Source organism: Meriones unguiculatus, chromosome 8, assembly GCF_030254825.1.
Source record: "Meriones unguiculatus strain TT.TT164.6M chromosome 8, Bangor_MerUng_6.1, whole genome shotgun sequence".
NCBI classification, from domain to species: domain Eukaryota; kingdom Metazoa; phylum Chordata; class Mammalia; order Rodentia; family Muridae; genus Meriones; species Meriones unguiculatus.
This window is the reverse complement of record NC_083356.1, coordinates 16,768,896-16,791,902: the sequence shown is the minus strand read 5'-3', so window position 1 is coordinate 16,791,902 and position 23,007 is coordinate 16,768,896. Positions and strand designations below refer to the sequence as shown.

The 23,007-nt window shown below is 41.4% G+C and overlaps 1 protein-coding gene across 1 annotated transcript in view; it reads left to right on the top strand.

The window, feature by feature from the left end:
- Atxn10 (ataxin 10) overlaps positions 1–23,007 on the top strand; it is a 134,637-nt gene that overhangs the window by 90,554 nt on the left and 21,076 nt on the right. The window contains exon 10 of the mRNA XM_021630875.2: positions 17,636–17,699. Coding sequence (XP_021486550.1) covers positions 17,636–17,699 — 64 coding nt within the window. The remainder of the gene's footprint in view (positions 1–17,635; positions 17,700–23,007) is intronic.

The following is a 23,007-nucleotide window of genomic DNA, read 5'->3' as shown; positions in this document are numbered from 1 at the left end:
TTGTAGGAAATTCTCAATGAAAATATTTAAAAATATTTTCTGTAGGAAAGTTTGTATTGCTCTTAGCCATGGGAAGAGGTTCATATAATTCACGTGTTCAGAAACTCTGGGACCTATTTTTGGGCCTCAAAATTAGAACTGAATCCTGACTTGAGGGAACTGTTATAATAAAGAAAAGTTACGGCCTGATGGCTTGACAGACCTGGTTCTTAACCCTTTGTGGCTCAGGTGCTTACTAGCTGAACTGAAACATAAATAGTTGAGCCCCGGTCTTTATCATCTGAGAAAATGTTTGGTCTCAAAGTGTTGCTGTTAACAAAGGCTGTTTGTGTGTGTGTGTCTGTATGTATGTATGTCTGTGTGTTTGTGTCCCATTAAGTGGTATTTCATGTGTGACAACCAAAATACTAACTACTGCTACTACTCATTCCCCTTGTAATGTCAGGGATCCAGCCCAGAGCATAGGGCACACCAAGCTGCACTTATATTCTAATTTCATTAGTTTTTACTGGTATTTCTGACCTAAGTTTTTAAAACTTCTTTGATGGGAGAAATTGTATTCTTCTCAGCTTTTTATTTCCATGTATCATGTAATTTTATGTATGTAATTTTTCTGTTAAGTATAACAAGTAGAACTCTGAAATTATATAATATATATCACTTGAATAATGAACAACACAGAGTTTGAATGATTTTTTATGTGGCTGCGCGCATGTGTGCACAATAATGCCGTAAAGTACAGAAAGCTACTATATTTTGGAAAATGACAATTTGGGTTTTCCTCACCAAACTTCACCGTTACTCTTGAGTGCTGCTTTACACTCTTTTTACTCTTTAGTGCCGCCAGCCTAAAGGACAGGTTTGCCAGGGTTACTATGTACCAGATACCCCATAATTACTGAGATTATCCAGCTAATGTAAAGTGCTGTTTAGTGTTTGTTATTCACTTGTTACCATAGCTGGAGTCGGGTGGGTGTTTAAACCCTTTTGAACACAAGATTCTTTTATGATGATAGAATATTTCATGTTTTAATACCCAGTATAGAGTGTGTGCTCAAATATTTTTACCAGGTATGTGTGTTTTTTTTTTTTTTACAGGTTCATATAATATATAAAATGCATTTCTGTTCCAAGAAAAATATAACTGGTAAACAGTTGGGAGAGGGCTTGCATATTTTCCTTTATTATCCTGTCTGATGATTAATGCTTTCAGTTATGTTCACCTCACGTTTAACCAGGTTAGTGTTTAGTTTTGTTTAGGCTGTTTTCCTTATGAGCACAGAAGCAGCCAATCCTGAGCCCTGCCTGTCTACCAGGTGGAGTCTTTGCATTGTTTCCAGATCATGGTGCTTAATGTAAGGTCAGATTCAATTGTGAAAACAGATTGTGGATTAGCCATGTCTGTGCACTTGCATACACCCCTGCACACCTGCCTGTGCCCTTAAGCTGGAGTCATGTTCTGATTTCAAGATGCAAAGAAGTCTTCAGATTCTGCCTTATCACCTAAAAGTGTGAGGTCAGACTAAGTGCGCTGTCACCTGCAGCTGTTGCTTCTGTAGCACACAAGGTCTGATAGAAAAGTGTAAGCATTGTGAGCATTGCATGAAGGAGCTGCACTCTGTGGAGTGTGAGTCTGTTTTTGTAAATAAAGATTTCCTGAGACACACTACCCAGTGCAGTTATGTGGGCAAGACAGAGATTGTGTGGCTTGCAAAATCTAAATTATTTTCTAGCCCTTTCTAGAAAAAAGTTGGCAGCCTCTGACAATTGAAAAAAAAAAAAGTTGTTTGAATCCCAGCTTGATCACACAAATACTTATAGAAATTTAACCTTTTGTGAACCGTTTTTGTTGGGGGGGGCAGTGAATATATATTATGTGCTTAATTGTGTATGCCATGCTATTTTCCAGGTTCAGGAAGTAGAACACTAAACACAATAGATATAATACCTGTCCTCATGGAACTTGAGGCCAATAACACTTATATTCTGTGAGGATAGTGACCAGTAGAGGAACTGATATTTATAAAAGTGATATTTAGAACATTCTTTGGCACAGGAAATGATAAGCAAATATATTCTGAATGATGTTAGTGTAAGCCCATGTTTGTTCTCCTCAAAAGTTTTCACTGGAAGAGTGAGTATGTAGAAATAACAGTGAATATCTCTGGCACATTAGCTCAACACAGAGAAGAGCCTATGTGAAATTCTGATTCGCTTCTGAGTGAGTAATCTGTGTCACTGCAGTCTCAGGTACAAGCAATGCAAGAGTAACAGATTGTCCTTGTAGAAGATGGTTCCAGTGGACAAAAATGAAAGTGGGATGCTTTCAGTATGTTAATACTTTTTGTGAACCTGAGTTAATTCCTGTTTCATTCTCATTCCTTTTTTTTTTTTTTTTTTTGTAAGATAATAGGCAAGATTCAAAATCCTGGATACTTTAGAATTTCTCTGAATCTGTATATCATGGGGAGGGTAGACTGTGGGAATAGAAGGACCAAGTTAGGTTCTTATTCTTGGAAATAGTGATTATGTTTTAAGAATAAAGAGTAATGTTTGAAATTGTGGAATTAGTTGGGTGTTAGTGGCACACTCCTTTGATCCTAGCACTCGGAGGCAGAGGCAGGCGGATCTCTGTGAGTTTTGAAGGCACCCTGGTCTACAGAGAGAGAGTTGCAGGACAGCCAGGGCTACACACAGAAACCCTGTCTCAAAAAACCAAAAAAGAAAGAAACTATGGAGCTAATCTTTATAACTCATAGAGTTAAAAGGCCTGTTTTAGATGGGCAAGTATCACTAAGTGTGATCAGTTAGTGTGATCTTTATACAGAAGGTGCTAGGACCTAAGTATTTTATTATATCTTGCTACCCACTCATGTCTGGGATGATGGTAAGAAGAAATACTTTGGTGAGTGTAATGAACTAGAGTGTCACAGGACCTAAAAGATGACTTGGGGGAAACACTCTTTTTTAAAAACTTCAAATTTAAAATGTTATTTACCATGACTGTATGTGATCTGTGTGTATACATGTAGGCATTTATGTGACACAGGGAATGTGTGAAAACCAGAGGGCAACTTTGAGGAGTCAGTTCTCTTTCGCCCATTGTTGAAGCATGGTCTCTTGTTTCTGGGTATTGCAGGCGGGGGGGGGGGGGGCTTTTCTGTTGTCTCCACCTCCCATTTTTCTGGGATTACAGATGTAAATCACTGCATCTGGGGTCAAATTCCAGGTGTCAGGATTCTGTAACAAGCACCTTTACCCACTCAGCCATTCTGCTGGCCCAGGGAAAGTACCTTTCCTAAGAGTAGACCAAGTTAGTGTTTTGCTTTGTTTTTTTTAAAGCACTATTTGTATTTCTGTTTGTATGTGGGGTGTGTGTGTGTGTGTGTGTGTGTGTGTGTGTGTGTGTGTGTGTTTAGGTCAAAGGACAACTTGAAGACTTGCACTGGTTAGTTTTTCATTTGTCCAGACCTCTGTTGGACCTTGGTATTGTTTTTCTGACCTGTAAGAAGGGCCACTTCTATGCACAACCCGGCACCTTTGGTTTTCCCTGTGTCGAGGGAGAGAGCGCTTCCTCATGGAGTTACAAGGCCCATTCTTGAGACCCATGTAGAGCTGTGTTGCTGCTGCTGCCTTAGATTTTTAAGGTCCAGTGGGCACACAGGTGCATATGTGTCTGTTGGGGTGCCTGCAGCAGTCAAAAGATGGTGTTGGGTCCCCTGAAGCTGGAGTTACAGGTAATTGTGAGTGCCTGACAGGACCCAAGTTCAGGTTTTTCTACAAGTGTTCTTGTCTGCTGAGCTGTGAGTGGAAATGTCACGTTGAGCTATATACATTTACCTAGGACATTTTCTAGTTCTCATATTTCAGAATATAGTTCAGACAGAAGATGGAGGAGGAGGATGGAGGCTGTGTTGTGGTCTTCTTTGTTTTTCAAAGAGAGAAGCCTCCACAGCTAGGAGCAAGACTGGACTTGATGTGTGAGACTCAAGGACCATCCTACAGTGAACAGCCGCAAGTGATTTCACGTCTCCAGAGGGCACTTCTGCTATTTTTCTTTGGTGGTTCAGTAGCACCCTATTTGTTTGTTTGTTTATTCATTCTCCTTGCCAAGAAATACTAGAAGAGATGGTTTGCCCCCAAACACATTGTATGTGAAACACTAATCCTTGATAGACATGAGCAATAGTGTTACTGTTATAAAAATTAGTAGTTGAAATCTAAGGCAGCAGTCAGTGATCCAGTAAAGCTATGATAGAATTCATAGGCACCCTTTGAAAGCACAAGAGAAAACTACCTGTAGTGTATTTTAGAACATTATCGTGGGGTAACATGCACACATCTACAAACACATATGAAAGAATCAAGCATTATACTACAGTGCAGAAATGGGGGTGGGGAGGCAGCCAATGGAAATGAAAACCAAGGTGCCATAAATGTTGAAATTATTGACAGAGATTGTGGGGTGGCCATCACAGTGATGTTCCATGAGCAGTAGTTATGGACACACTTGAAAGAAATGAAGAAAATCTCAGCAGAGTAGAAGTTACAAATGTTCATAAGCTAAATGGCAACTTTAGGATTAAAACAAAACAAACAAACAAAAAAGAAGAACTCCAGGCCATGGCTCCTTAATTACTTCATGGAAAGAACAGAACAATCAGCCAGCCATTGATGCTAGAATAAAATTACTCAATATGGAAACAGATATTAAAAGTAAATTAGGAATACTAGCAAGCCCCCGGAAAACATGGGACTCCAATGTTTGACTTCCTGTTTTCAGACTCCCCACTGAGAGAAGGAAAGTGGAGGTGAAAGGTTATTCAAAGAGTACATTCCAACTTGGTAACGAACATACACCAACAGATGGAAGAGGGTAGGACTGGTTACGATTCCTTGGCAATAGCTATAGAAGAATAAATGATTCAACCCTGAAATTTTCTGTAAGACCAGTGTCACACCCATCCTATTAAAACAGGAAGGGATTTGCTGTAAGTCTTTTCTTCTGTATGACTAAAGACTTGCTCCCTGAGCCCAGGTTTCATCAACTGGTATTTCCAATTATAGTATAGAAAGAAAATGTTTTTAGCTGGGTGTTGTGCATATCTAGCACTCAGGAGACAGAGGCAGGCAGATCTCTGTGAGTTCGAGGCCAGCCTGGTCTACAAAGCGAGTCTAGGACAATCAGGGTTATTATACAGTGAAACCCTGACTCGGAAACAACAACAAAGAATAAGGTTTTCAGTAAGCCTGTTTGTGATAGTCATATTTTCCTCACTGTAACAAATACTTGAGATAACCACCTTATGAACAGAAAAAGATTATTTTGACTCGCATTTTTGAAAGTTTTAGCCCTTGGTATATTAAGTCTGTCACTTTAGGCTTGTGATGGTGGCCAACAAACCAAAGAGAAGAGACTACAGTCCTCTTGAGGAACATGTTCCCATGACTAAAAACTGTCCCTGGGCCCCACCTTTTTGTTTGTTTGTTTTGAGACAGGGTTTCTCTGTGTAGTCTTGATTGTCCTGGACTCACTTTGTAGTCCAGGCTGGCCTCAAAATCAGAGATCCACCTGCCTTTACCTCCCCAAGTCCTGGGGTTACAGACATGCCACTGTGCCTGGCTGTGAGATTCACCTTTTAAAGGTACCATTTCCTAGTAGTGCCAAGCTGAGAAGGAACTCTTTAACACATGGGTCTTTGGAGTTCCCGATCTAAGCTGTGGTGATACTGTTTTGCTAAAGCCACACACACACACACACACACACACACACACACACACACACACACAGCTGAAATTAGCCCTTATAGCCTCCTAAAAGTCAGGTATGTGAACATTCATAATTAACCAAAACCAAGAAGCAACCTAAATGTCTGTCATTGATGAATGAATCAGCAGGTGGTGTATTTGTAGTGTGGAGTAATTAATATACAACAGTGACAGAGGGAGTTACTAGGCTGGTGGCAGTGTGTCCGGAAGAAATTAGACACAGAGAAAGTCTCAGAAGAGGCTGAGGTAAGCCTAGGTGATAGAGATTTGAATGACAGTTACTGTTTTGTCAGCTAGGAGGGGCTCCAGGGTTTCTGGGTGCTGCCATGTTTTCTATTGTGCTGTGAGTAGAGGGAACAAATGCACAGAGAACAATTCATACATGCTGCATACTTTATTGCATGTTATCAAATTGAAATTTAAATGATGGTGTGTATGTTTTTGTTTTAACATAAACTGCTATGTACAGTCTGTATAGAACAGACTGGAAAAATTGTGGGTCTGACTTTCAAGATAATACCTATGATTGAGCCTGCCATGGGTGGATTAAGCATTCTGTGTTTGTATTCTTGTCTACTTTACGTCTTGACTAAGGCCTTATCCTTCTATCCCTTACCCCCACCACTGCATACATCTTGACTTTGGTAAATATAATATATATAGCTAATGTGTCCTTTAGTTTTTAATTTAATACAAGGTCTGTTGCAGGGTAGCTTTCTTTTTTAAATGTTTGTTTGTCATATGACTAGATAGTTAGTTTTGGGGAGGGGTGTCTTCCACTACCATTTTGCTTTGTTTGAGCATATGTTGTCTTATCTTCATTTGCTTGTTTATTTTGATTTTTGGTTTTGTTTGTATGGTTTTTTTTTTTTTTTCTTTGTTTAAAAGAACTGAGGTGGGGAGGATCTGGAAAGAACTGGGTAAGGAGACTACATGATCAAAATCCATTATATAATTTTGTTTTAACTAAAAAAATGTTTTTGCGGAAAACAAAAGTGGGGGGCGATTTCTGGCTTTCAGGTATCAGCACCAAAATTAGACATGGAGAAAGACTCTTTAAAATAACTGTCGGTATTCTGCAATGCAGAAGTCCCTCCTGCAGGCGCCGAGTAAATTCTGTAGTATTTCTTCTTGCTGGTCAGGGCTGAAGAGCTCAGAACTTTAGAACTCCTCTTGGGTCCCCAGACTGCCGCTGTGCCCTCTCATGGTCACATGCCTCTCTTTAGCAGCTAAGGAAGCCTTCTCCTTTCTCCACTTTGGACAGTTTCGGTATATTTGATATTGTTTCACCTAACTTCTCTGCCTCTCTCCCTCCTTTTTTTTTTTTTTATGTTTGAAAGAGATTTTTGTTATAGAATCCATGCTGGCTTTGTATGTTCAGTCTTCCAAGTGCCAGGATTATAGGTATTATATTATCACCTGTCATTCTTTTTCCTGAAGATGAGAAATATTTTCATGGAGTTGCAGAAAGAAAGAAAGAGAGAGAGAGAGAGAGAGAGAGAAAGAAAGAAAGAAAGAAAGAAAGAAAGAAAGAAAGAAAGAAAGAAAGAAAATGCATAAACTTTCAATTAAGCAGACCTCAGCTTTGCCAGTCATTAAGCTGTGTGGCTTTGAACTAGTTAACGGCTACAAGTCTCCTGATCTTTATCTGCTGGATAGAAATGCTAACTGCTGCCTTGCAAGCTGTATGAGAGTCAGATCTTAGGGTTATTTCAGTCTCACATTTGTCATTTTGTAGCAGAACTAGTGGCTTCTGAATTGTGTCTGCTTGGTGCATGGACCCAATCGCAGTAACAGGCAGGCACCTCAAGGGTGTCCCATTTGATGGTGGCAGCCACAATTCCCCCTGAAGTCTTTGCCAGCTTGCCAGGCTACGTGAATGGCTGTAAGGGAAGGACAGACATGTATTTTGTTTCCCCTGGTTTCCCATTAGCCTTGTCCCTTGCCATGCCCAGAGGTCATTCAGTGTAGAACAGTACCCAAACAGATGTGCTGTCATTCTTACACATATGAGATGTTTGTTCCCTGTCTAGTGTGGCAGATAGCTGGAGGACTCAGAGGATCGGTCTTCAGTGGATATTAATGCCACATGCAGGTTGATTACCAGGCTCCAAGACTCGTTTATTAAGGGCTAGAACCTCAGCAGAAAATTGAGATTCTGTCCATGGGTTAAAAATTAAAGACCAAACACGTTTAGGACAGAATTCTGTTTGTCCAGGCGCTGAAGTGTGGCATTGTAGATGAGGCATTGTGGGTGGGAATTTGCACCTTAAGTAGTCAAGGTGGGGTGCATAGTTTTCCAAGCTCACTGTATAGGTTGTTTTTGTTTTAAACGTAGCTGTGCCTGTTAGCACAAATGTGCCAAAACAACTTGGAGCTGCATGCTTTCTCAGCCACTGCCATGGTTTCCCATCTCTTTTTGTGTTAAACTTTCTCAAGTTGTATCTTGTGGCAGTGAGGCGGCATCTGGTGGAGTGGAGTTTTAAGTAATATGTACTCAAGTGTGAAGTGCTTTTCTTGATTCACACTTTCTTCTGCTTTAAAACAGAGGTCTTTCATGTAAAGGTTTTTAAACGTGTCACCAGATAAGTAAATGTTGCTTTTAACAGTTGGGCCTTGCCATCAGGTTGTGCAGAGCAACCAATAGTCTTGGTAGAAGCCTATGGTATTTGGTGGGGTCAGGGACCCATGGCCAATGATTCAGCGAGTTGTAACTCATTCCTCCCAACAGAAGTTTTACATGGTGGCATAAGTATAATGTTATGGGACATATTAAATAAAGATGATTAGGCATGCAACAGATCTTCTATATGAAAGTGGTTTATTATGTGGATATAAAAAGAGGAGAAAAGGGAGAGCAGGACATAATGGGGAGAAAAGGTGAGGGGGAGAGAAGGGGCGCCCTGATAGAGAAAGGGGAGGCCAAGAGGCCAAGAGAGAAGAGAGACCAAGAGGGGCCAAGAGAGACCAAGAGAGAAAGGACCAAGAGAAGGACCACATGGCCGGCTAGTCCCTTTAGGGGGCAAGGTAACCACACCTTCCAGGTGTGGCTACCTGGCCAATGACACATGATGACATCATAGGTGACTAGGCAACCTAGAAGCAGGTTTGGTTCCAAAATCCTAACAATAAGATGTCTACTTGAGGCATTGTCTCCGCTATTATTTGATGACTCCATTTAGCTTCCTTTTGTTGGGATTTAAGCAGCCGATGCCACAAAGTCACACCATGCAACAGATCTCAGGAAAGAGGTTTTATTGGGGCAGGTGGGGCATGCAGAGGCTGCCTCTGAGGAAGGGTGGAAAGGGAAAGAGGGCAGGAAGAGAAAGTACTCTCTTTTTTAAAGGGGATTTAATACATGTACATAGGGAGAATACTGAACTCATGATGACAGTGGAAATGTGTCACATATTGGTAGCTGATGACGTGGTTTGCTTTGCTAGGTTACTGAAAGTAGGCTAAGGGGTGGGGTTTTCCAGCACCTTTCTTTTATATATGTATATATTTTAGGAAGCTTCTATAGTAGTGGTTTCCCTATGACTTTTTAGATATCTGTCCTTCCCTATATCCCTCCTTTACGTATCTCTCTCACCATAAAGACTATTCTTAGTATTTCAGCCTAGCCCAGCACTTTCCTTCCCACTCTCAGGAAATGACACACCAGTGCCATTTAGCCACTTAGAATCTTGGTGTTTTCTCCTTGTTCTTATCCCCCACTACTCTTGAAGGCAACTCCTGAGTGCCAGCCTAAGATTTTCCTGCCTTACCCTTTGTGCTTGCGATCTAAGCCCACACCTCTTTGTCTTCCACTCCTGCAGTAGCTTTCTCCCAGGTATTCTGGGTGCTTGCTTTCTGATTTTTACTCAGTTCTTTACTAGTTAAACAATAGAATCCTACACTGGGGGAGTGAAGGCAAGAAGATCATGAGTTCAGGGTGGGCAACATAAGGAGGTCCTGCTTCAGTAAACAAACAAACAACTTAAATTCCTTTCATCTCCATAAAATCTTCAGTGGTTTACTAGTTTCTACAACTTTATGTTGCACCTTCCTGCGTGTCATGTGTATATGCTTAGGATATATACATTCCTCAAATTCAGATTTAGTTGCTATGGTATGAGTGGAGGTCTCAGTACTGCATCATAGACATTCCGAGGCCCTAGGCCTAGAGCTTCTGAGTCTCGGGTGGGCCCAGGCATTGGAACAAGTTGGGTTGATGATTGTGCTGCTGGTCCCTAGAACACCTTTCAGGCCATCTTTAGGCTTTGGCTTCTTTGTTCTTCTGCCATTGCCAATGGCGTTTTGCATGCCCCCATGGTGGTGTGGGCTGTCAGACTCAGATTTGCTTAGCCCTTTCTGTATGTCTCTGTCTCTGCTTCTCGTTGCTCTGTCTAAAGACTCTTTACTTGTGTCTCAGTAGCTGGCTCATCTTCATGGCTAGATCACTCTTATAGATGAGGTCTCAGCATAGTCACCATCAATTTATAAGAAGGCCTCTCTGGCAACCATCTAAAATAATACCTTGCCATTACTCTAGTAGATCATCTTGTGTATTTATTTTGTAGGCATTACCATAAACTGTAATTATATTCCACACTCTTTCTCATTCTCTATGATACTGGTTAGGACTTAGTTGGAAATTGGTGTAAGTGTAAAGGTGTGATAGGCATATGGGTGGAATCAGCTACAAAAAATGTTTTGTCTTCACATACAATTTTTTAAAGCGAGTAGCTATCATTATCTGAAGGATACAAGAGTAGATGAATATAGTTCTTATGATAATTTTTGAAAGCTCCCAACAGCAAATGTCTGTGGTTTCTGCTTTATTTGAATTTTGTCAGCTTTTGGCAGTCAGTAGTTATAACCCAGAGAAGCTGTGTCAGCCCAGAGCAGGAACTTTACAAACCAGCTGGCATTTTCTGTAGTGGTCTGGTGGTATGGTGTGTCACCTTTGGTCACCCAAGGCTATGGAGTGTCCTCCTTTGGGAAGAAGTTCAGTGTGTCAGGGTACTCTGCCTTCACTTCCCTGGCTGCCCTGCCAGCACCGAGCTACTCCTTTTGTTTCTTCTCAGCCGCTAGTGAGGAGTGGATGTTTTGCTCCCAGGAGACTCTTAAGTGGGTCAGAACAACACATGTATCTCATTAACTCCAAAATCACACTGGCCTCAAGGCAGATAATATATTCCATTCTGATATACTCCTGTGAGAGGCGTAAATTCATTATCATCAAATGTTCACAAGAGACACTCCATATTGAATATTAATTCTAACTCATTATCAAATTTCCAGGGAGTCACGAAAATCCAGAGATTACATTTCAAGTCCAAAGTCATTAAAGTTAAACCATTTGTCCGTGAGTGTGAATATATAAAGAAGTGTAAGTTCAAAATGTGTACCGCCCCATTTCTTAGTCTGCTCAGCCTCTGGCTGTGTGCATGCTGGCATACTGGTATCACTCCTGTGGCTCAGGTTTGCTCAGCTCTTTATGCATCAGTGTCTGTGCTGGAACATTTTGTTTTGGCATGGAGGTGAGGGGATCTCTTTGTGTAGCCCAGGGTAGCCACAAACTCCAATACATGTGCCACCACCCCTGGGTGTGTTCTAGCTATTGCCAGTCCTTTAGTATTTACCATTGTGGAAGTACAACCCCAGAAACCAGCACCTAGGACCCGTTGCCATATTCTGGCCACCACAGGTAGTTTGGGACAAAGAAGGCCCTGGAGAGTGGTTTCTGCGTCACCTAAGTTTTGCCAGCCTTTGGCAGTTGGTGACGGTAAAGTTTGGGAGCGGCCTGTTCTCACTGAGTTTTTGGATCCTGTCTAAACTAACCTCTTTTTCTCTCTTGGAGTTTGTGGGACACAGCCGTTCATATTCCTGAAGCGTGTACAGTTTGTAGAATGAAGTACACCCTCATTTCCCCTTGTCTCTTTATTTTAGTAGAATGTCTTTTATTTATTTTTGACAACTTCATACATATAAACAATGCATTGTCATTATATGTACTCCCTGCAGAAACCCCCAGCATGTTCCATTTTGGAGGAGTCCTCTCCATTTGGTGGGGTGGAGGTGGTAATGATACACTGAGTCTAATTAATGCTGCCTGTTGGAATGCTGACTGAGCTTGTGCAGATCATAGCTACAGTAAGTTCATGCTTTGACTGTGTCATGTCCCCAACACAGTATTGCACAGCACTTTTCCCATCTGGCCTTTACATCTTCTGTGATGTTCCCTTAGGTTATTTTTGTTCTGGTTTGTTTTGTCAGGGAGGCAGGGCTCATGGGTAGATATAAATGTCCCACTTAGGACTGCATTCATTAGGCACTACTCTCAGCACTTTGACCAGTTATGAGTCTCTGCTGACCACTGCAGAGAGACGAGGTGGAGGGTGGCACTAATCTGTAGGTGTAAGCCTAAGTATTTTAGATGGCAGTTTAGTTTAACATCATGTCATTTAGCAAAATAGCAGTGGTAGGTTCCTCCTTAGGCCTGTGACCTTCTGAGCCATGGGCTTCATGCAGTACTGGGCCTGAATTCCTTCCTGTAAAGTAGGCCTTGGAGCCAACCTCAAAAGCAACTAGTTAACCCTGTGTGTAACCTCTGTGGGCTTGCCTTGACTGGCAGGTACAGGTACTTCAGCAGGGTTAGCTGCAGGAATACTAGTTACCTCAGCAGTCAGCAAGCACCTTCTGGCACTATGAGACCTAGTCAGCAGGAAGCTTTCTTCCCTGACTTCTCTGCATCCTGCAGAGAAAGTGTGTTGTGTCTTCAACGGTAGGGTCTTACCATCTAGTTCTAGTTGGCATTCAAGATTGATGGCAGTGGCCTATGTTGTTTTGGGGGCCCTTGGGGTCCTATTCATGGGAGTATCTCATAGGCAGTGTCCCAAAACTGGTACTGGAATTTTTATTTAACAGCTCAAGTCTTCTGACAGAATCATTGTCCACCTGTGTAGAGTATCTGTGTTCAAACTCCTATTTTTAATTATGTTTTTAAATTACTTTACAAACATAGTGGGTTTTTTAGGGATTTTTTTTTCATGCATCCTTAATTCTGGTTCACTCACCCTCATCCCGCCTTCCCTTCCCTTCTCCCATCTCAACAATATGGCTGCCTAAACCAGACTTGAAGGATGATAACACCAATTGACATAACATCTTGGATAAGGGGAATCTGATGGGCCACAAACCCAAAGACTGCTGAGGTAAGGGAGGGAGGGAAGGAAGAAGGAGGGTGAGAGGGAAGATGGATGGATAAATCAGTCTTTCCCCATAGATGAGCCCTGTAATGGGTTATCTAATGCCAAATGGTCAGCTCTGCACTACATAAACTCAGCAGGTTGTAATTATATATTTATTTATGAATATGTAAAACAGTAATAGTTAAAGAGTAAAAGGTAATAAACTTTAGCAGGGCAGGGATAGAGTAGGGCATAGAGGAGGGGGTTGAGAAAGAAGGGGGAAGTGATGTAACTATCTTTTAAAAATTAAAAAGCTATAAAATGAAAACAAAAATGGACTATTCCTCTGTTAGTTCTCAGTCTTATGCTTTATCTATTTCTGGCCTTCCACTGCTTCTGTCTTGTTGATGAGCCTTGAAGAACCTCTCACACCACTGTAGCTTCTCATGGTTTCCCTGATCTTTAGAGATAAAATGTTCCAAAGTTTAATGGCTAGATATTTTTATTTGTTTGGTTTCAGGGAACAGTTTTGCTGTGTTCAAACTGAGTTCATCTCCTTCCAAGTGCTCTTCCTCTTTCTTTTGTTCAAATGGTTGTTATAGAGTTCAGGGTATGCATATTTAACTTGTTGCAACCTGTTTATAAGTAGCATTACACTACTTCACACAATATGTGCCACCATGCTTTAAGAACAAACCATGTCTTGTAGACAGGTGTTACAACAGAATAGGGAAAGTTAAAGCTACCCAGTGAATGTATGAAGCTAGTATCATGTTGTTTCTAAACTAAGACAAACCAATACAAGAAAATTACAAGCCCACTTGGGACCTCCCCACTACCCAGCCTGTAACATTAGCTAGACTGAACAGTCTCAAAATGCACCAAGATCAGCTTTCTCAAAAAAGAGAAATATTTGATATATTCAAATTCTCCTAAGCCTGCAGAGAAAAGTACCTGTTAAGCCCAGCCCTACTTATGACTTCCCTCATTCTCAGAAAGCAATTAAACTGAAAAGGGCTGTACCAGAGGTCTGCCATGAACTCCTCAGTAACAATATTTAGATGGATCATAGCAACAGAAAAAAAACACAGTTACTTAGACTATACCAATTTAAATCTCATAGGTCATTTTTTTTGGGTGGAGGGGCAGGGTGAAAACTGACTTTAAAATTTATTGGGAGAGACCTATAGTAGTTATTATTGGTTGAACTTTGCATCCTTTCCATTCCTATATTGAGGTGTTCTATGTGACCTTGTTTGGAAATACTCATTACAGATGTAATTAGCCAAGTTATGATGAAGTTAAACTGGTGTAGGACGGGGTCCCTAATTTGATGTGACTGTCTTTATACAAAGGGGCAGTTTGGATGCGGTCCACAGGTATAGGCCAAATGTGATGTGAAGGTCAAAGCAGAGATCTGCAAGCCAAAAAGGATCCACCAGAGGTGGCCTAGAGAGAAGCCTGTAGCAATTCTCTTCTATGTTCAGTAGAAAGGAATACCCTGCTGATCATCGCTTACCTGCTAACTCCTAGCCACCAAAACAGGGAACGAGTGGGGGGTGTCTGTTATGTAAGCCATTTGCTCTGTGCTGCTTTGTGATAGAGCTGCCAAACTAGTGCAGCAGCGAAGACAAGTCTGAAAAATCGCAAACAAAACAACGTGCACCACCACACCTGGCTAAACTGTGGATTCTATCCATCTGTCTGTCTGTCTATCTATTTATAGTGCTGTGCATAGAACCAACGGCCTGGAGTATGCTAGACACCTGGCTAAAATGTGGATTCTGTCTGTTTGTTTGTTTATAGTGCTGGGGGTAGATCCAAGGGCCTGAAGTTTGCTAGGCAAGTGCAGTGCCACAGAGTCACACCTCCCCTTTCCCCAGTTACGGTTCATTCTTTTTGGCATGAGATTGTGATCTGTGAGTCTGCCTGAAGATCTGTGTGCATTTTCACTAAACATAGAGGCCTGACTGGAGAAGATTCTGCCCCAAATTAGTATTGTGTGTCCTCTAGAGTTTTTAAGACTTGTGTATTCACCACTCAGTGTCAAAGCCATCAGGATAATTGAGGCAGTTTTTTGCCTACCCAGTATGTGTTTCCAAAGGAGCTTGTTCTCTTGTAGGGCTTGTATGCTTTGCAGTGTTTCTCCAGCATCACTTGCTCCTGTAGGACAGAAAGGAAACAGATAATCAGTTAGCTGTCCTCTGTCTGCAGTTTGCAGGGCCCAGATGTTTGTTTAAGCCAGGCTTACTGTCTTGTAGGACAGCATTACCATGTAAAAAGAAAGTGTTGACTGAACTTGGCTCCTCCAGCAAACTACAACCTGTGACTCATTTATTACAGGTTTACAATCAGTTCCTAACATGTTAAGTAAAGAAACAAACAACTTCCTTATTTTATGGAGTGCTAACAGAAGAAAACTCGTTAATTTCCTAATTGTTCTCCCTTGCCCCAGATAGTCACTCTACACATGTAACTGCAGCAGTAAACCTGAGCTCTGTAATAACAAATTTTGTTGTCAGGCCCCCTGGGAAGGTGTTACATTTATGTTTTCTGTTCCCAGTGACCTTATCCTGTGTTCATTCTTGAGTCTATAATTATGTATTTGTCATCTGTGTCTAGAATAGTCCATGTACGTTGAAAACAGTCAATGGGTTTCTATAAAAAGTTTCCTGTAGCCTTTTGTAATGCCGCCCTGTGAGTGAGATGTTTGCCTAGGAGCCCAAGCTTCAGTGGAACCATGATGTTTAATAAATCTTCAGTTTACCTGTATAATTTGCTTCAATTTTAGTATTTATCATGTGATTTCACTTCTATCAAAGAAAATCTTACCCACTTGACAGACCTTACAATTTGCTTTTTCTTTTCTTTAGTGTTTTTCTTGCATTGAATAAATCTTGAATGGTTTTTTAATTCTTCTCTCAGTTTAGCCCCATGCAGAAATAAAGTGTGCATTTGCCCTGTTAAAGTATCCTTGCTTCCTCAGGCTTTTCTTGCTGCAGTCAGTTAGCACCAGCCACAATCTAGTCTGTAGTTCCTGTTTTCTTTGAAGTAGACATTTGCATCCCCATTTTGATGAGAAAACTGAGTCTTCAAGGTTCTGTAACATGCCCAAGGTTGAGATCCTGGCCAGACTTCAGCTCTCAGCCCCATCACACGTGTCTCCTGACTCCTAGATTGCTGCTTTGGCTCAGCTGCAGCAGTTACTCACCCCTGCTCCCCACTGACACCCTGCAGCCCCTGCTGCTCACTGAGCAAGAATTTTAAGACAGTTTTAGTTTCATACATTCTTTCTGTATTAGAATATTAGTCCCTTGCAACTCTATTACAAATCTATAATATTCTACAAATATTTTTTCTCAGTTTTCATTTGCTTTCTTTTTGATGTCAAATGTTAAAGCCTTTTCTCATTTGCTTCTGGACATGAGTCCTGGTTAGAAAACCTTTTCCTTTGATGGACCCCTGGGCTCAGATCTTTTAGTTTTGTTGGTCTCCTTTTGGGGCTCCTGTCCCCTCCATGTCCCTTTAATACCACTCTTCTTCCATAAGACTCCTTGTGCTCTGCCCAAAGTTTGGCTGTGAGTCTCAGCATCTGCTTCGATCCCCTGTTGGGTGAATCCTTTTGGAGGACTCTCTATAGTAGACTCCCATCCTTTTTCCTCTCTTTCACCCCTTAGGTGTCTATACTGTTTGCCATTCTGAATGAGATTTAAGCATCCTCCCTAGGGTCCTCCTTAGTGTTTAGCTTCTTTAAGTCTGTAGGTGGCTGTCCTATATTATACAACTAATATCCACTTATTAGTGAGTGGGAGGAAGAGGATCCAGGCAGTCCTGATGAGACTTAACAAGCTATGGGCAGATAGCAATAGTGGAGAACCCCCCCCCCTTTCAGTGGACTAGGGGAAAGGGAGGAAGAGGGGGAAGAAAGGGGAAGGGTGGGAATGGGAAGGTTGAGGGAACTTCAATCAGGATATATAATGAATAAAATGTGAAGAAACAAAAATAAACTTTTCCTGTTTTTATCTTAGAAAACGTTCTGGTCTCTCTTTTGGTAGCATTTCTTTGTTCTTAATGCTCAGATAAGGTGTTTATCCATAAAAGGCAACATTAGAGTGTAATTTACTTCTATTCTTTTTAAATATGGCTGTACTAATTTACCCAAAATGCCCTAAGAATTGTAAGGAAGGGTGAAAAGAAAGAAATTATCTCTGTGCTCATATGTATGCGTTTTCCTCTGTGTGTGGTGTGTGCGCATTAGTGTTCATTTGTATGTGGAGACCAGAGGGCAGCTCCCAGTCTTATTCCTTGGTGTACCCATCCACTTTGTTTTTGAGACAGGGTCTCACTGATGTGAAGCTCACCAGTTAGGCTTGACTGACAAGCCAGTGAATCCCTTGGATCCTTGTGTCTTCGCCGGCCTTGTGCTGGGATTACAAGTGTGCGCCACGGTGCTTTAAGCAAACAAACAAACAAACAAAAACGTGAGTTTTGAGGATCAAACTCAGGTCTTTATGGTTGCAAAGCATGGACTTTACTGACAGCCATCTATCCAAGCCCTGTATATCTGCTTTTACATATTTCTGCATTGGTAATAGGAGAAAAAAATATTACAATAATAAGGAAATTAGGGAGGAGAGATGAGTCATTCATTCAGGGATGCTGACCTGGTTGTCCATCTTCTTTCCCTTTAGGTGAATGAGCTGGATGGCATTCCTCTGATCTTGGACAGCAGCAACATTGATGACAACAATCCCTGTATCCTTGCATATGACCCACAACCAGGCACTATAGCCTAGTTTGTCCCTGACTTGATATCTGTTCAGTATGTAAGAAGGCTAGCTCATAGTATAAATGAGCTAATTTTCAAGGTAACAAGGATATCTGAATACAACATGTGGCTAAAATGTATGACAGAGATAGCTCATTCAACCCCTGTGCTGTGTATCATCTTCCAAAGTAAGTGTGTGATCCTTGGAATAGGCATTCAACATTTAACTTGTTTTTGAGGTAGAGATCTTAGACTCCTGTCAGTCAGCATTACTTTAACAAAGCTTTGACCTCACAGAAGCATGGGAGCATTCTGCATCCTGGTCATAAGAAAGGTTCTGTGCTGTTACTTTTCTTTGTTAAAGGACCTGACCGGCAGCCACCTGCTACTGAGGTGAGATCTCTGCCCCTTCTTGGATTGTCCATACTCCGTGGCTAGTCTTCTTTGTGAGACCTTGATTATTTCTTCAGTGTCATGATGCCAAATAAAACAGTTTAATGCAATGATTAGTCAGGGACCAGGTGCAACCTCTTTAGGTTTGAAATGAAACTTACTTAATTATAAGAACTTTTCTGGTAAACTAAATTCTGTCCTGCATGGCCTTGTGCTTTTGCATTTGGAAGAGGAGCGCTTATGAAGCTGAAAGTGGAGAGAATAAGGTCTGGTTAGACAATGAGGAGCCCAGCCTAGGATGAGTAGATGTGTTCTTCCTAGCAGAATTTTCTCTTGGGGGCTTCAGAGTAAGTAAACAGAAATACTTAATGTTTGTGCTAAAGATACTGCCATTTGCCCAATTTACAATATAGAAGAGCACAGTGTTGCATGAGATCAGGAAAAAACAAATCAAGTGCCTCAGAAAACCCTCCTTCAGACAGAGTTGACATATTGTATACATTGTCATCAGTCACTGCATAGCGTTCTGTCACTGCATGGAGTAGAGTATGGATAGTTTTTTTAGCTCAAAGAAAAAGAAAAGATAAAAGAAACTTGTGTTTGCATTGGTGGGGACAGTAGAAGTTGCAGATGTCTTTCCCAGTGCAAGAGCCAGTTCATCCTGACAAGGACTCTACCCACAATTACTTTCATGCTCCCTGAATGAAAGGGAGGAAGGGTTTTCAGCATTCATGCTTGTCTTTACCAAAGACCAAAAGTTCAGGCTGTGCTCACAGCACTCTCAACCTTTATTTAATCCTTATGTGTGTTTCTATGCATGATTTTACTTAATTCTGACAATGCATGAAGCAGACGCTGGTATGATCAGACCCCACTTTATAGGTGAGGGAAACAAGAAACAAGAGGTCCACTCCCTTGTCCTCGATGTCAGCCAGAGCTTAGGCTCTGGCATAGCTGGTTCTCCTGCACTGCCTCCTTAGCAGGTCGCTGAAATGAGGTGAGCATATGTAGCCAAGCCATATGAACATGCTTGTGCAGTAGAAAAATCACTTTAAAGCATATCATGGATATTCATGTAGACATCAGCTTTTGTGGTGATACTTCAGCATTGTGAGATCCACAACTCTTCTCTAAACCATTAAGGAAAGAGAATATGATAAGCAAGTTTAATGTGTGTTTGAGTTTTTTTTCCTTAGTCCCACCAGATTGTAAACTTACTCTATAAACCAGACTAGCTTTGAACTCACAGAGATCCGCCTGCCTCTGCCTCCTGAGTGTTGGGGTTAAAGGTATGTGCCATCACCACCTGGCTGAGCATCCTTTTTAATTCAATTCTTAGGAAAAATCTTAACCATGTCCTGATTCTTGCATATATTTATTTTCATTAATCAGTAGGCACAGTGATCAAGAAAGTTTTTTCCCTAAGCATTCTTCAGTTGTTTAATGAATCTTTTCCTAAGTTTGGCAATATTTTGCATGTTTGGTTAAGTCCATTCTCCCAGTCATAACCTACCCACGCTTTTATTCAAGCTTTAGACACCTCCCACTCTCCGCATCTGCCTTCTTCTCCCCCTCTGCCTCCTCACTCCTCCCTCCCCCCCCCCCCAAGTATTGGGGTAAAGCCTGAGATTCTTGTAGATGTCCATCATTCCACATGAGAAATCTGCAGACATCGCTGTAAAAGACCTCTGCTTCCTTGGTCTCCTGCAGGTAGGAAATCAGGCTGGCCTAACAGAACTAGGTTGGGGTTGGGGCTGAGGCAGGAAGGTTTTCTATTTTATTTGAAAGCAGCTTATGCAACCAACAGGGATTTCCACTGCCAGGGGAAAGCCGAAGCTCAGAGGGGAGCCTAACCATGTAGGCCTGCACTGGGGTACTCCTGGGTCAGGGATGCAAGCCCAGCCAGCTCCCAGCTGTTCATCGCCCCCACTCACTCTTGGGTCACCCACAGTAATGACAGAGTAGCTGGTGCCATTGGAAAATTCCAGCTCCACTACCGCAGAGTCAATTTCTTATTTGTCAGTTTATTGTGGCAAGTGGGATTTTTTTTGTTGTTGTTCCCAAATAGAAACAGCTGAACTTTATTTGAAATGTTTTTCTTTTCATCCTTTTTTGATCTATGTTTTGATCGGTAGTCCTTGATGTGGTTTTTTTTCATATATTGTTTTTATTGAGGGGGTTTGGGTGGGAACAGGGATAGAATGAGAGCCCAAGCTGGTTTGTTATGTGTATTTTATGATGTTTTCTCCTCTTCCTCTTTAATCTATCTCCATATCTAAATCCCCCCCCAACTTGTGTTGAAAGACTTTTGTTTGGAAAAAAAAAAGAATTCACTTACATGGAGAAATGTATGTCTTTGTAGAAATAATAATGTGTAATCTTATGCTGAGGAAACATGGCATAGTGGCAGGTAATTTCTTCACTCCCAGGTACCTCACTAACTCTGTGAGTCTCTACTGTGTCCCCTTCCAGATTGCAATGAAGTATCATCGTGTTTATGAAGCACCCTGCATGACCCCATACAGCTCCTTAACAAATAAGTGTTCTTGTGCACATATCTTATTATGACTCTTAGTCCTTATGAGAAAGGCAAATTTTCATCTGTGATTGCTGTGAGTCAGTGCTTATAATCCAGTTATGACATCCAGAGCAAAATGGAGAGTGCAGAAATATTACCACAGGCCCCTCATTCAGAGAAAAGGGGGTCTCCTGCTAATGGGGCTGCACCAGACCTATCTCTTGGAAGTGAGGGCTGGGGGCTGCAAAATTCCCTAGACCTCTGCCTTGCACCATTCAGCAGTGTTAATTCAAGGGAATCATAGCAGTGTAGCAATAGAGTTTCTAGAAGAAGATGTACTTCATGGAGGGAGTACAATTGTTATCCTGAGGTAGCAGAGTTCCTTAAACAAGGTATCAAACTCCCAATTGGGAGCGCTAGCTTTATAAGAAAGACTCAGATGTTATTTCAATATATCTAACTTTGGACTTGTGTAATATGGCAAGTAGTCTGTAAAACAGCTAAGAAAAGATAATTCTGTTTTCAAAAACAGGCAAAAGACTTGGCATGCACTTCACACACACACACACAGAGAGAGAGAGAGAGAGAGAGAGAGAGAAATGCAGTAGCCATTAAAGAGAGCTCTACAGTAAGAAGCCTCTGTCTGCCACTCCATCCCAGTGGCTGGGAAAGCAAGTGAGAGCAGGGGCAAGCATGCATCAGCCCAAGCTTTACTGCATTGCTGTGGGGTGTAAATTCAGTGTTGGTCAACACTGACGAACATAGACCTGCACTGTGAGCCTGCAGTGTACATCTGGGTGATCTTCAGTATGTATGTGTGTCTGGTAACATATGTACCAGAATTGTCAGCACTAGTATTCCTAAGTACTCACAGGTTGAAATAAACTGTTTATCAATGGTTAAATTAAAAAAAAAATCATTATGCTTGTGCCTGTGGTGGAATAGAGTGAAGGAAAATAAACTGCTGTGTGTAGAGATTGGTAGTTTCATTAGCATAATGCTAAAACAATAGAAACTAGGTATAAAACGTACCTGTGCTGCATGATTCCTTTGTGGTAATAGATAGAAGAGTGGTCATGGGAGCTGGGGACATGAAGGGCACGTGGGGTCTTCTGAAGTCCTAGCGATTTTCTGAATGTTAATGAGGAGTATATATAGATACATACATATGAAAAGAGTGATCAGTATGTGCACTGTAGGTATGTGCATTCTGTCGCACCTCATACTAAAACATTTTAATCATTCATCGAGTGCCTTCTGTATGCCACATCCTGCCTAACTATTGTCTTGCACAGTTTTCTTAAGAGGTGGAAATGATTGTTTCAGTTTTACAGATCAGGAAACTGAAACTTGAGAGTTGAAGCTGCAATCAGAATTTCCCCCAGCTCAGGTGTGTTGGGGACAGGGCAACCTCATGTCTCTCTGACTCCATGGCTAAATCTTTTGTCCTAATTAAAAAGTCTAGATTCCTACCCAAGTCCTCTCTGTGCTTGGACACTGTACTTCTTTTAACAGTATTTTCTTTAGAGATGGATGTAGCTTGGATGTGTTAGTCCTGGTGGCAAGCATGTAGTCCATGGTAAACATCTGATAAAACTTGCTATCCTGTCTGATCCAAGCTAATGAGGACAGCAACTGAGTGCTGAGTTGGTAGCCATCTTAGGATGTAGTCCCAGCTCCTTCACCCCTTAAGACTTGAGTTGTATATGTCTTCTCCAGGTATTGCTCCACGGTGACCCTTCATTAAGTCAATTTGCTTTGTCATTGTTCCTACACAGGTCACATAAAACACCTTCATCAGTTAACCTTTTCTGCTAGAAAACCCATCCCAGGTGTCTGTGTAGTCCTATACCCTGAAGTATGGACCCCTCATCCTGGGGTCCATGGCCCCAGGGACTATGATCAAAATGTGTTTCACAGCACCTTTTCTGTTTGTAATATCTTTTTTAAAAAAAGATTTATTCATTTATTTTATGTATTGGGTGCTCTATTTGCATGTACACCTGCATACCAGAAGAGGGCATCAGATCCCAGTTTAGATGGTTGTGAACCATTGTGTGGTTTCTGGGAATTGAACTCAGGACCTCTTGAAGAGTAGACAGTGCTCTTAACCACTGAGCCATCTCTCCAGCCCCTGTTTGTAATATGTTAACTGATATGTGAGAGAAGCCTTTCTTAAAGAGTGAGAAGACCTCTGTGAGCAGGGATGGTCTTTGCAGAACTTCACACTTTTTAACTAGTCTTTTGTGCATTTTGGAACTCTGCTTTGGGAAGCTAGAACCATAGTACCATTTATTTTGTTTCTTTCATGGCTGTGATAAAATGCCGTGATGAAAGAAACTGAAGAGAGAAGATATTGATTTTAGCTCACAGTTCAAGGAACT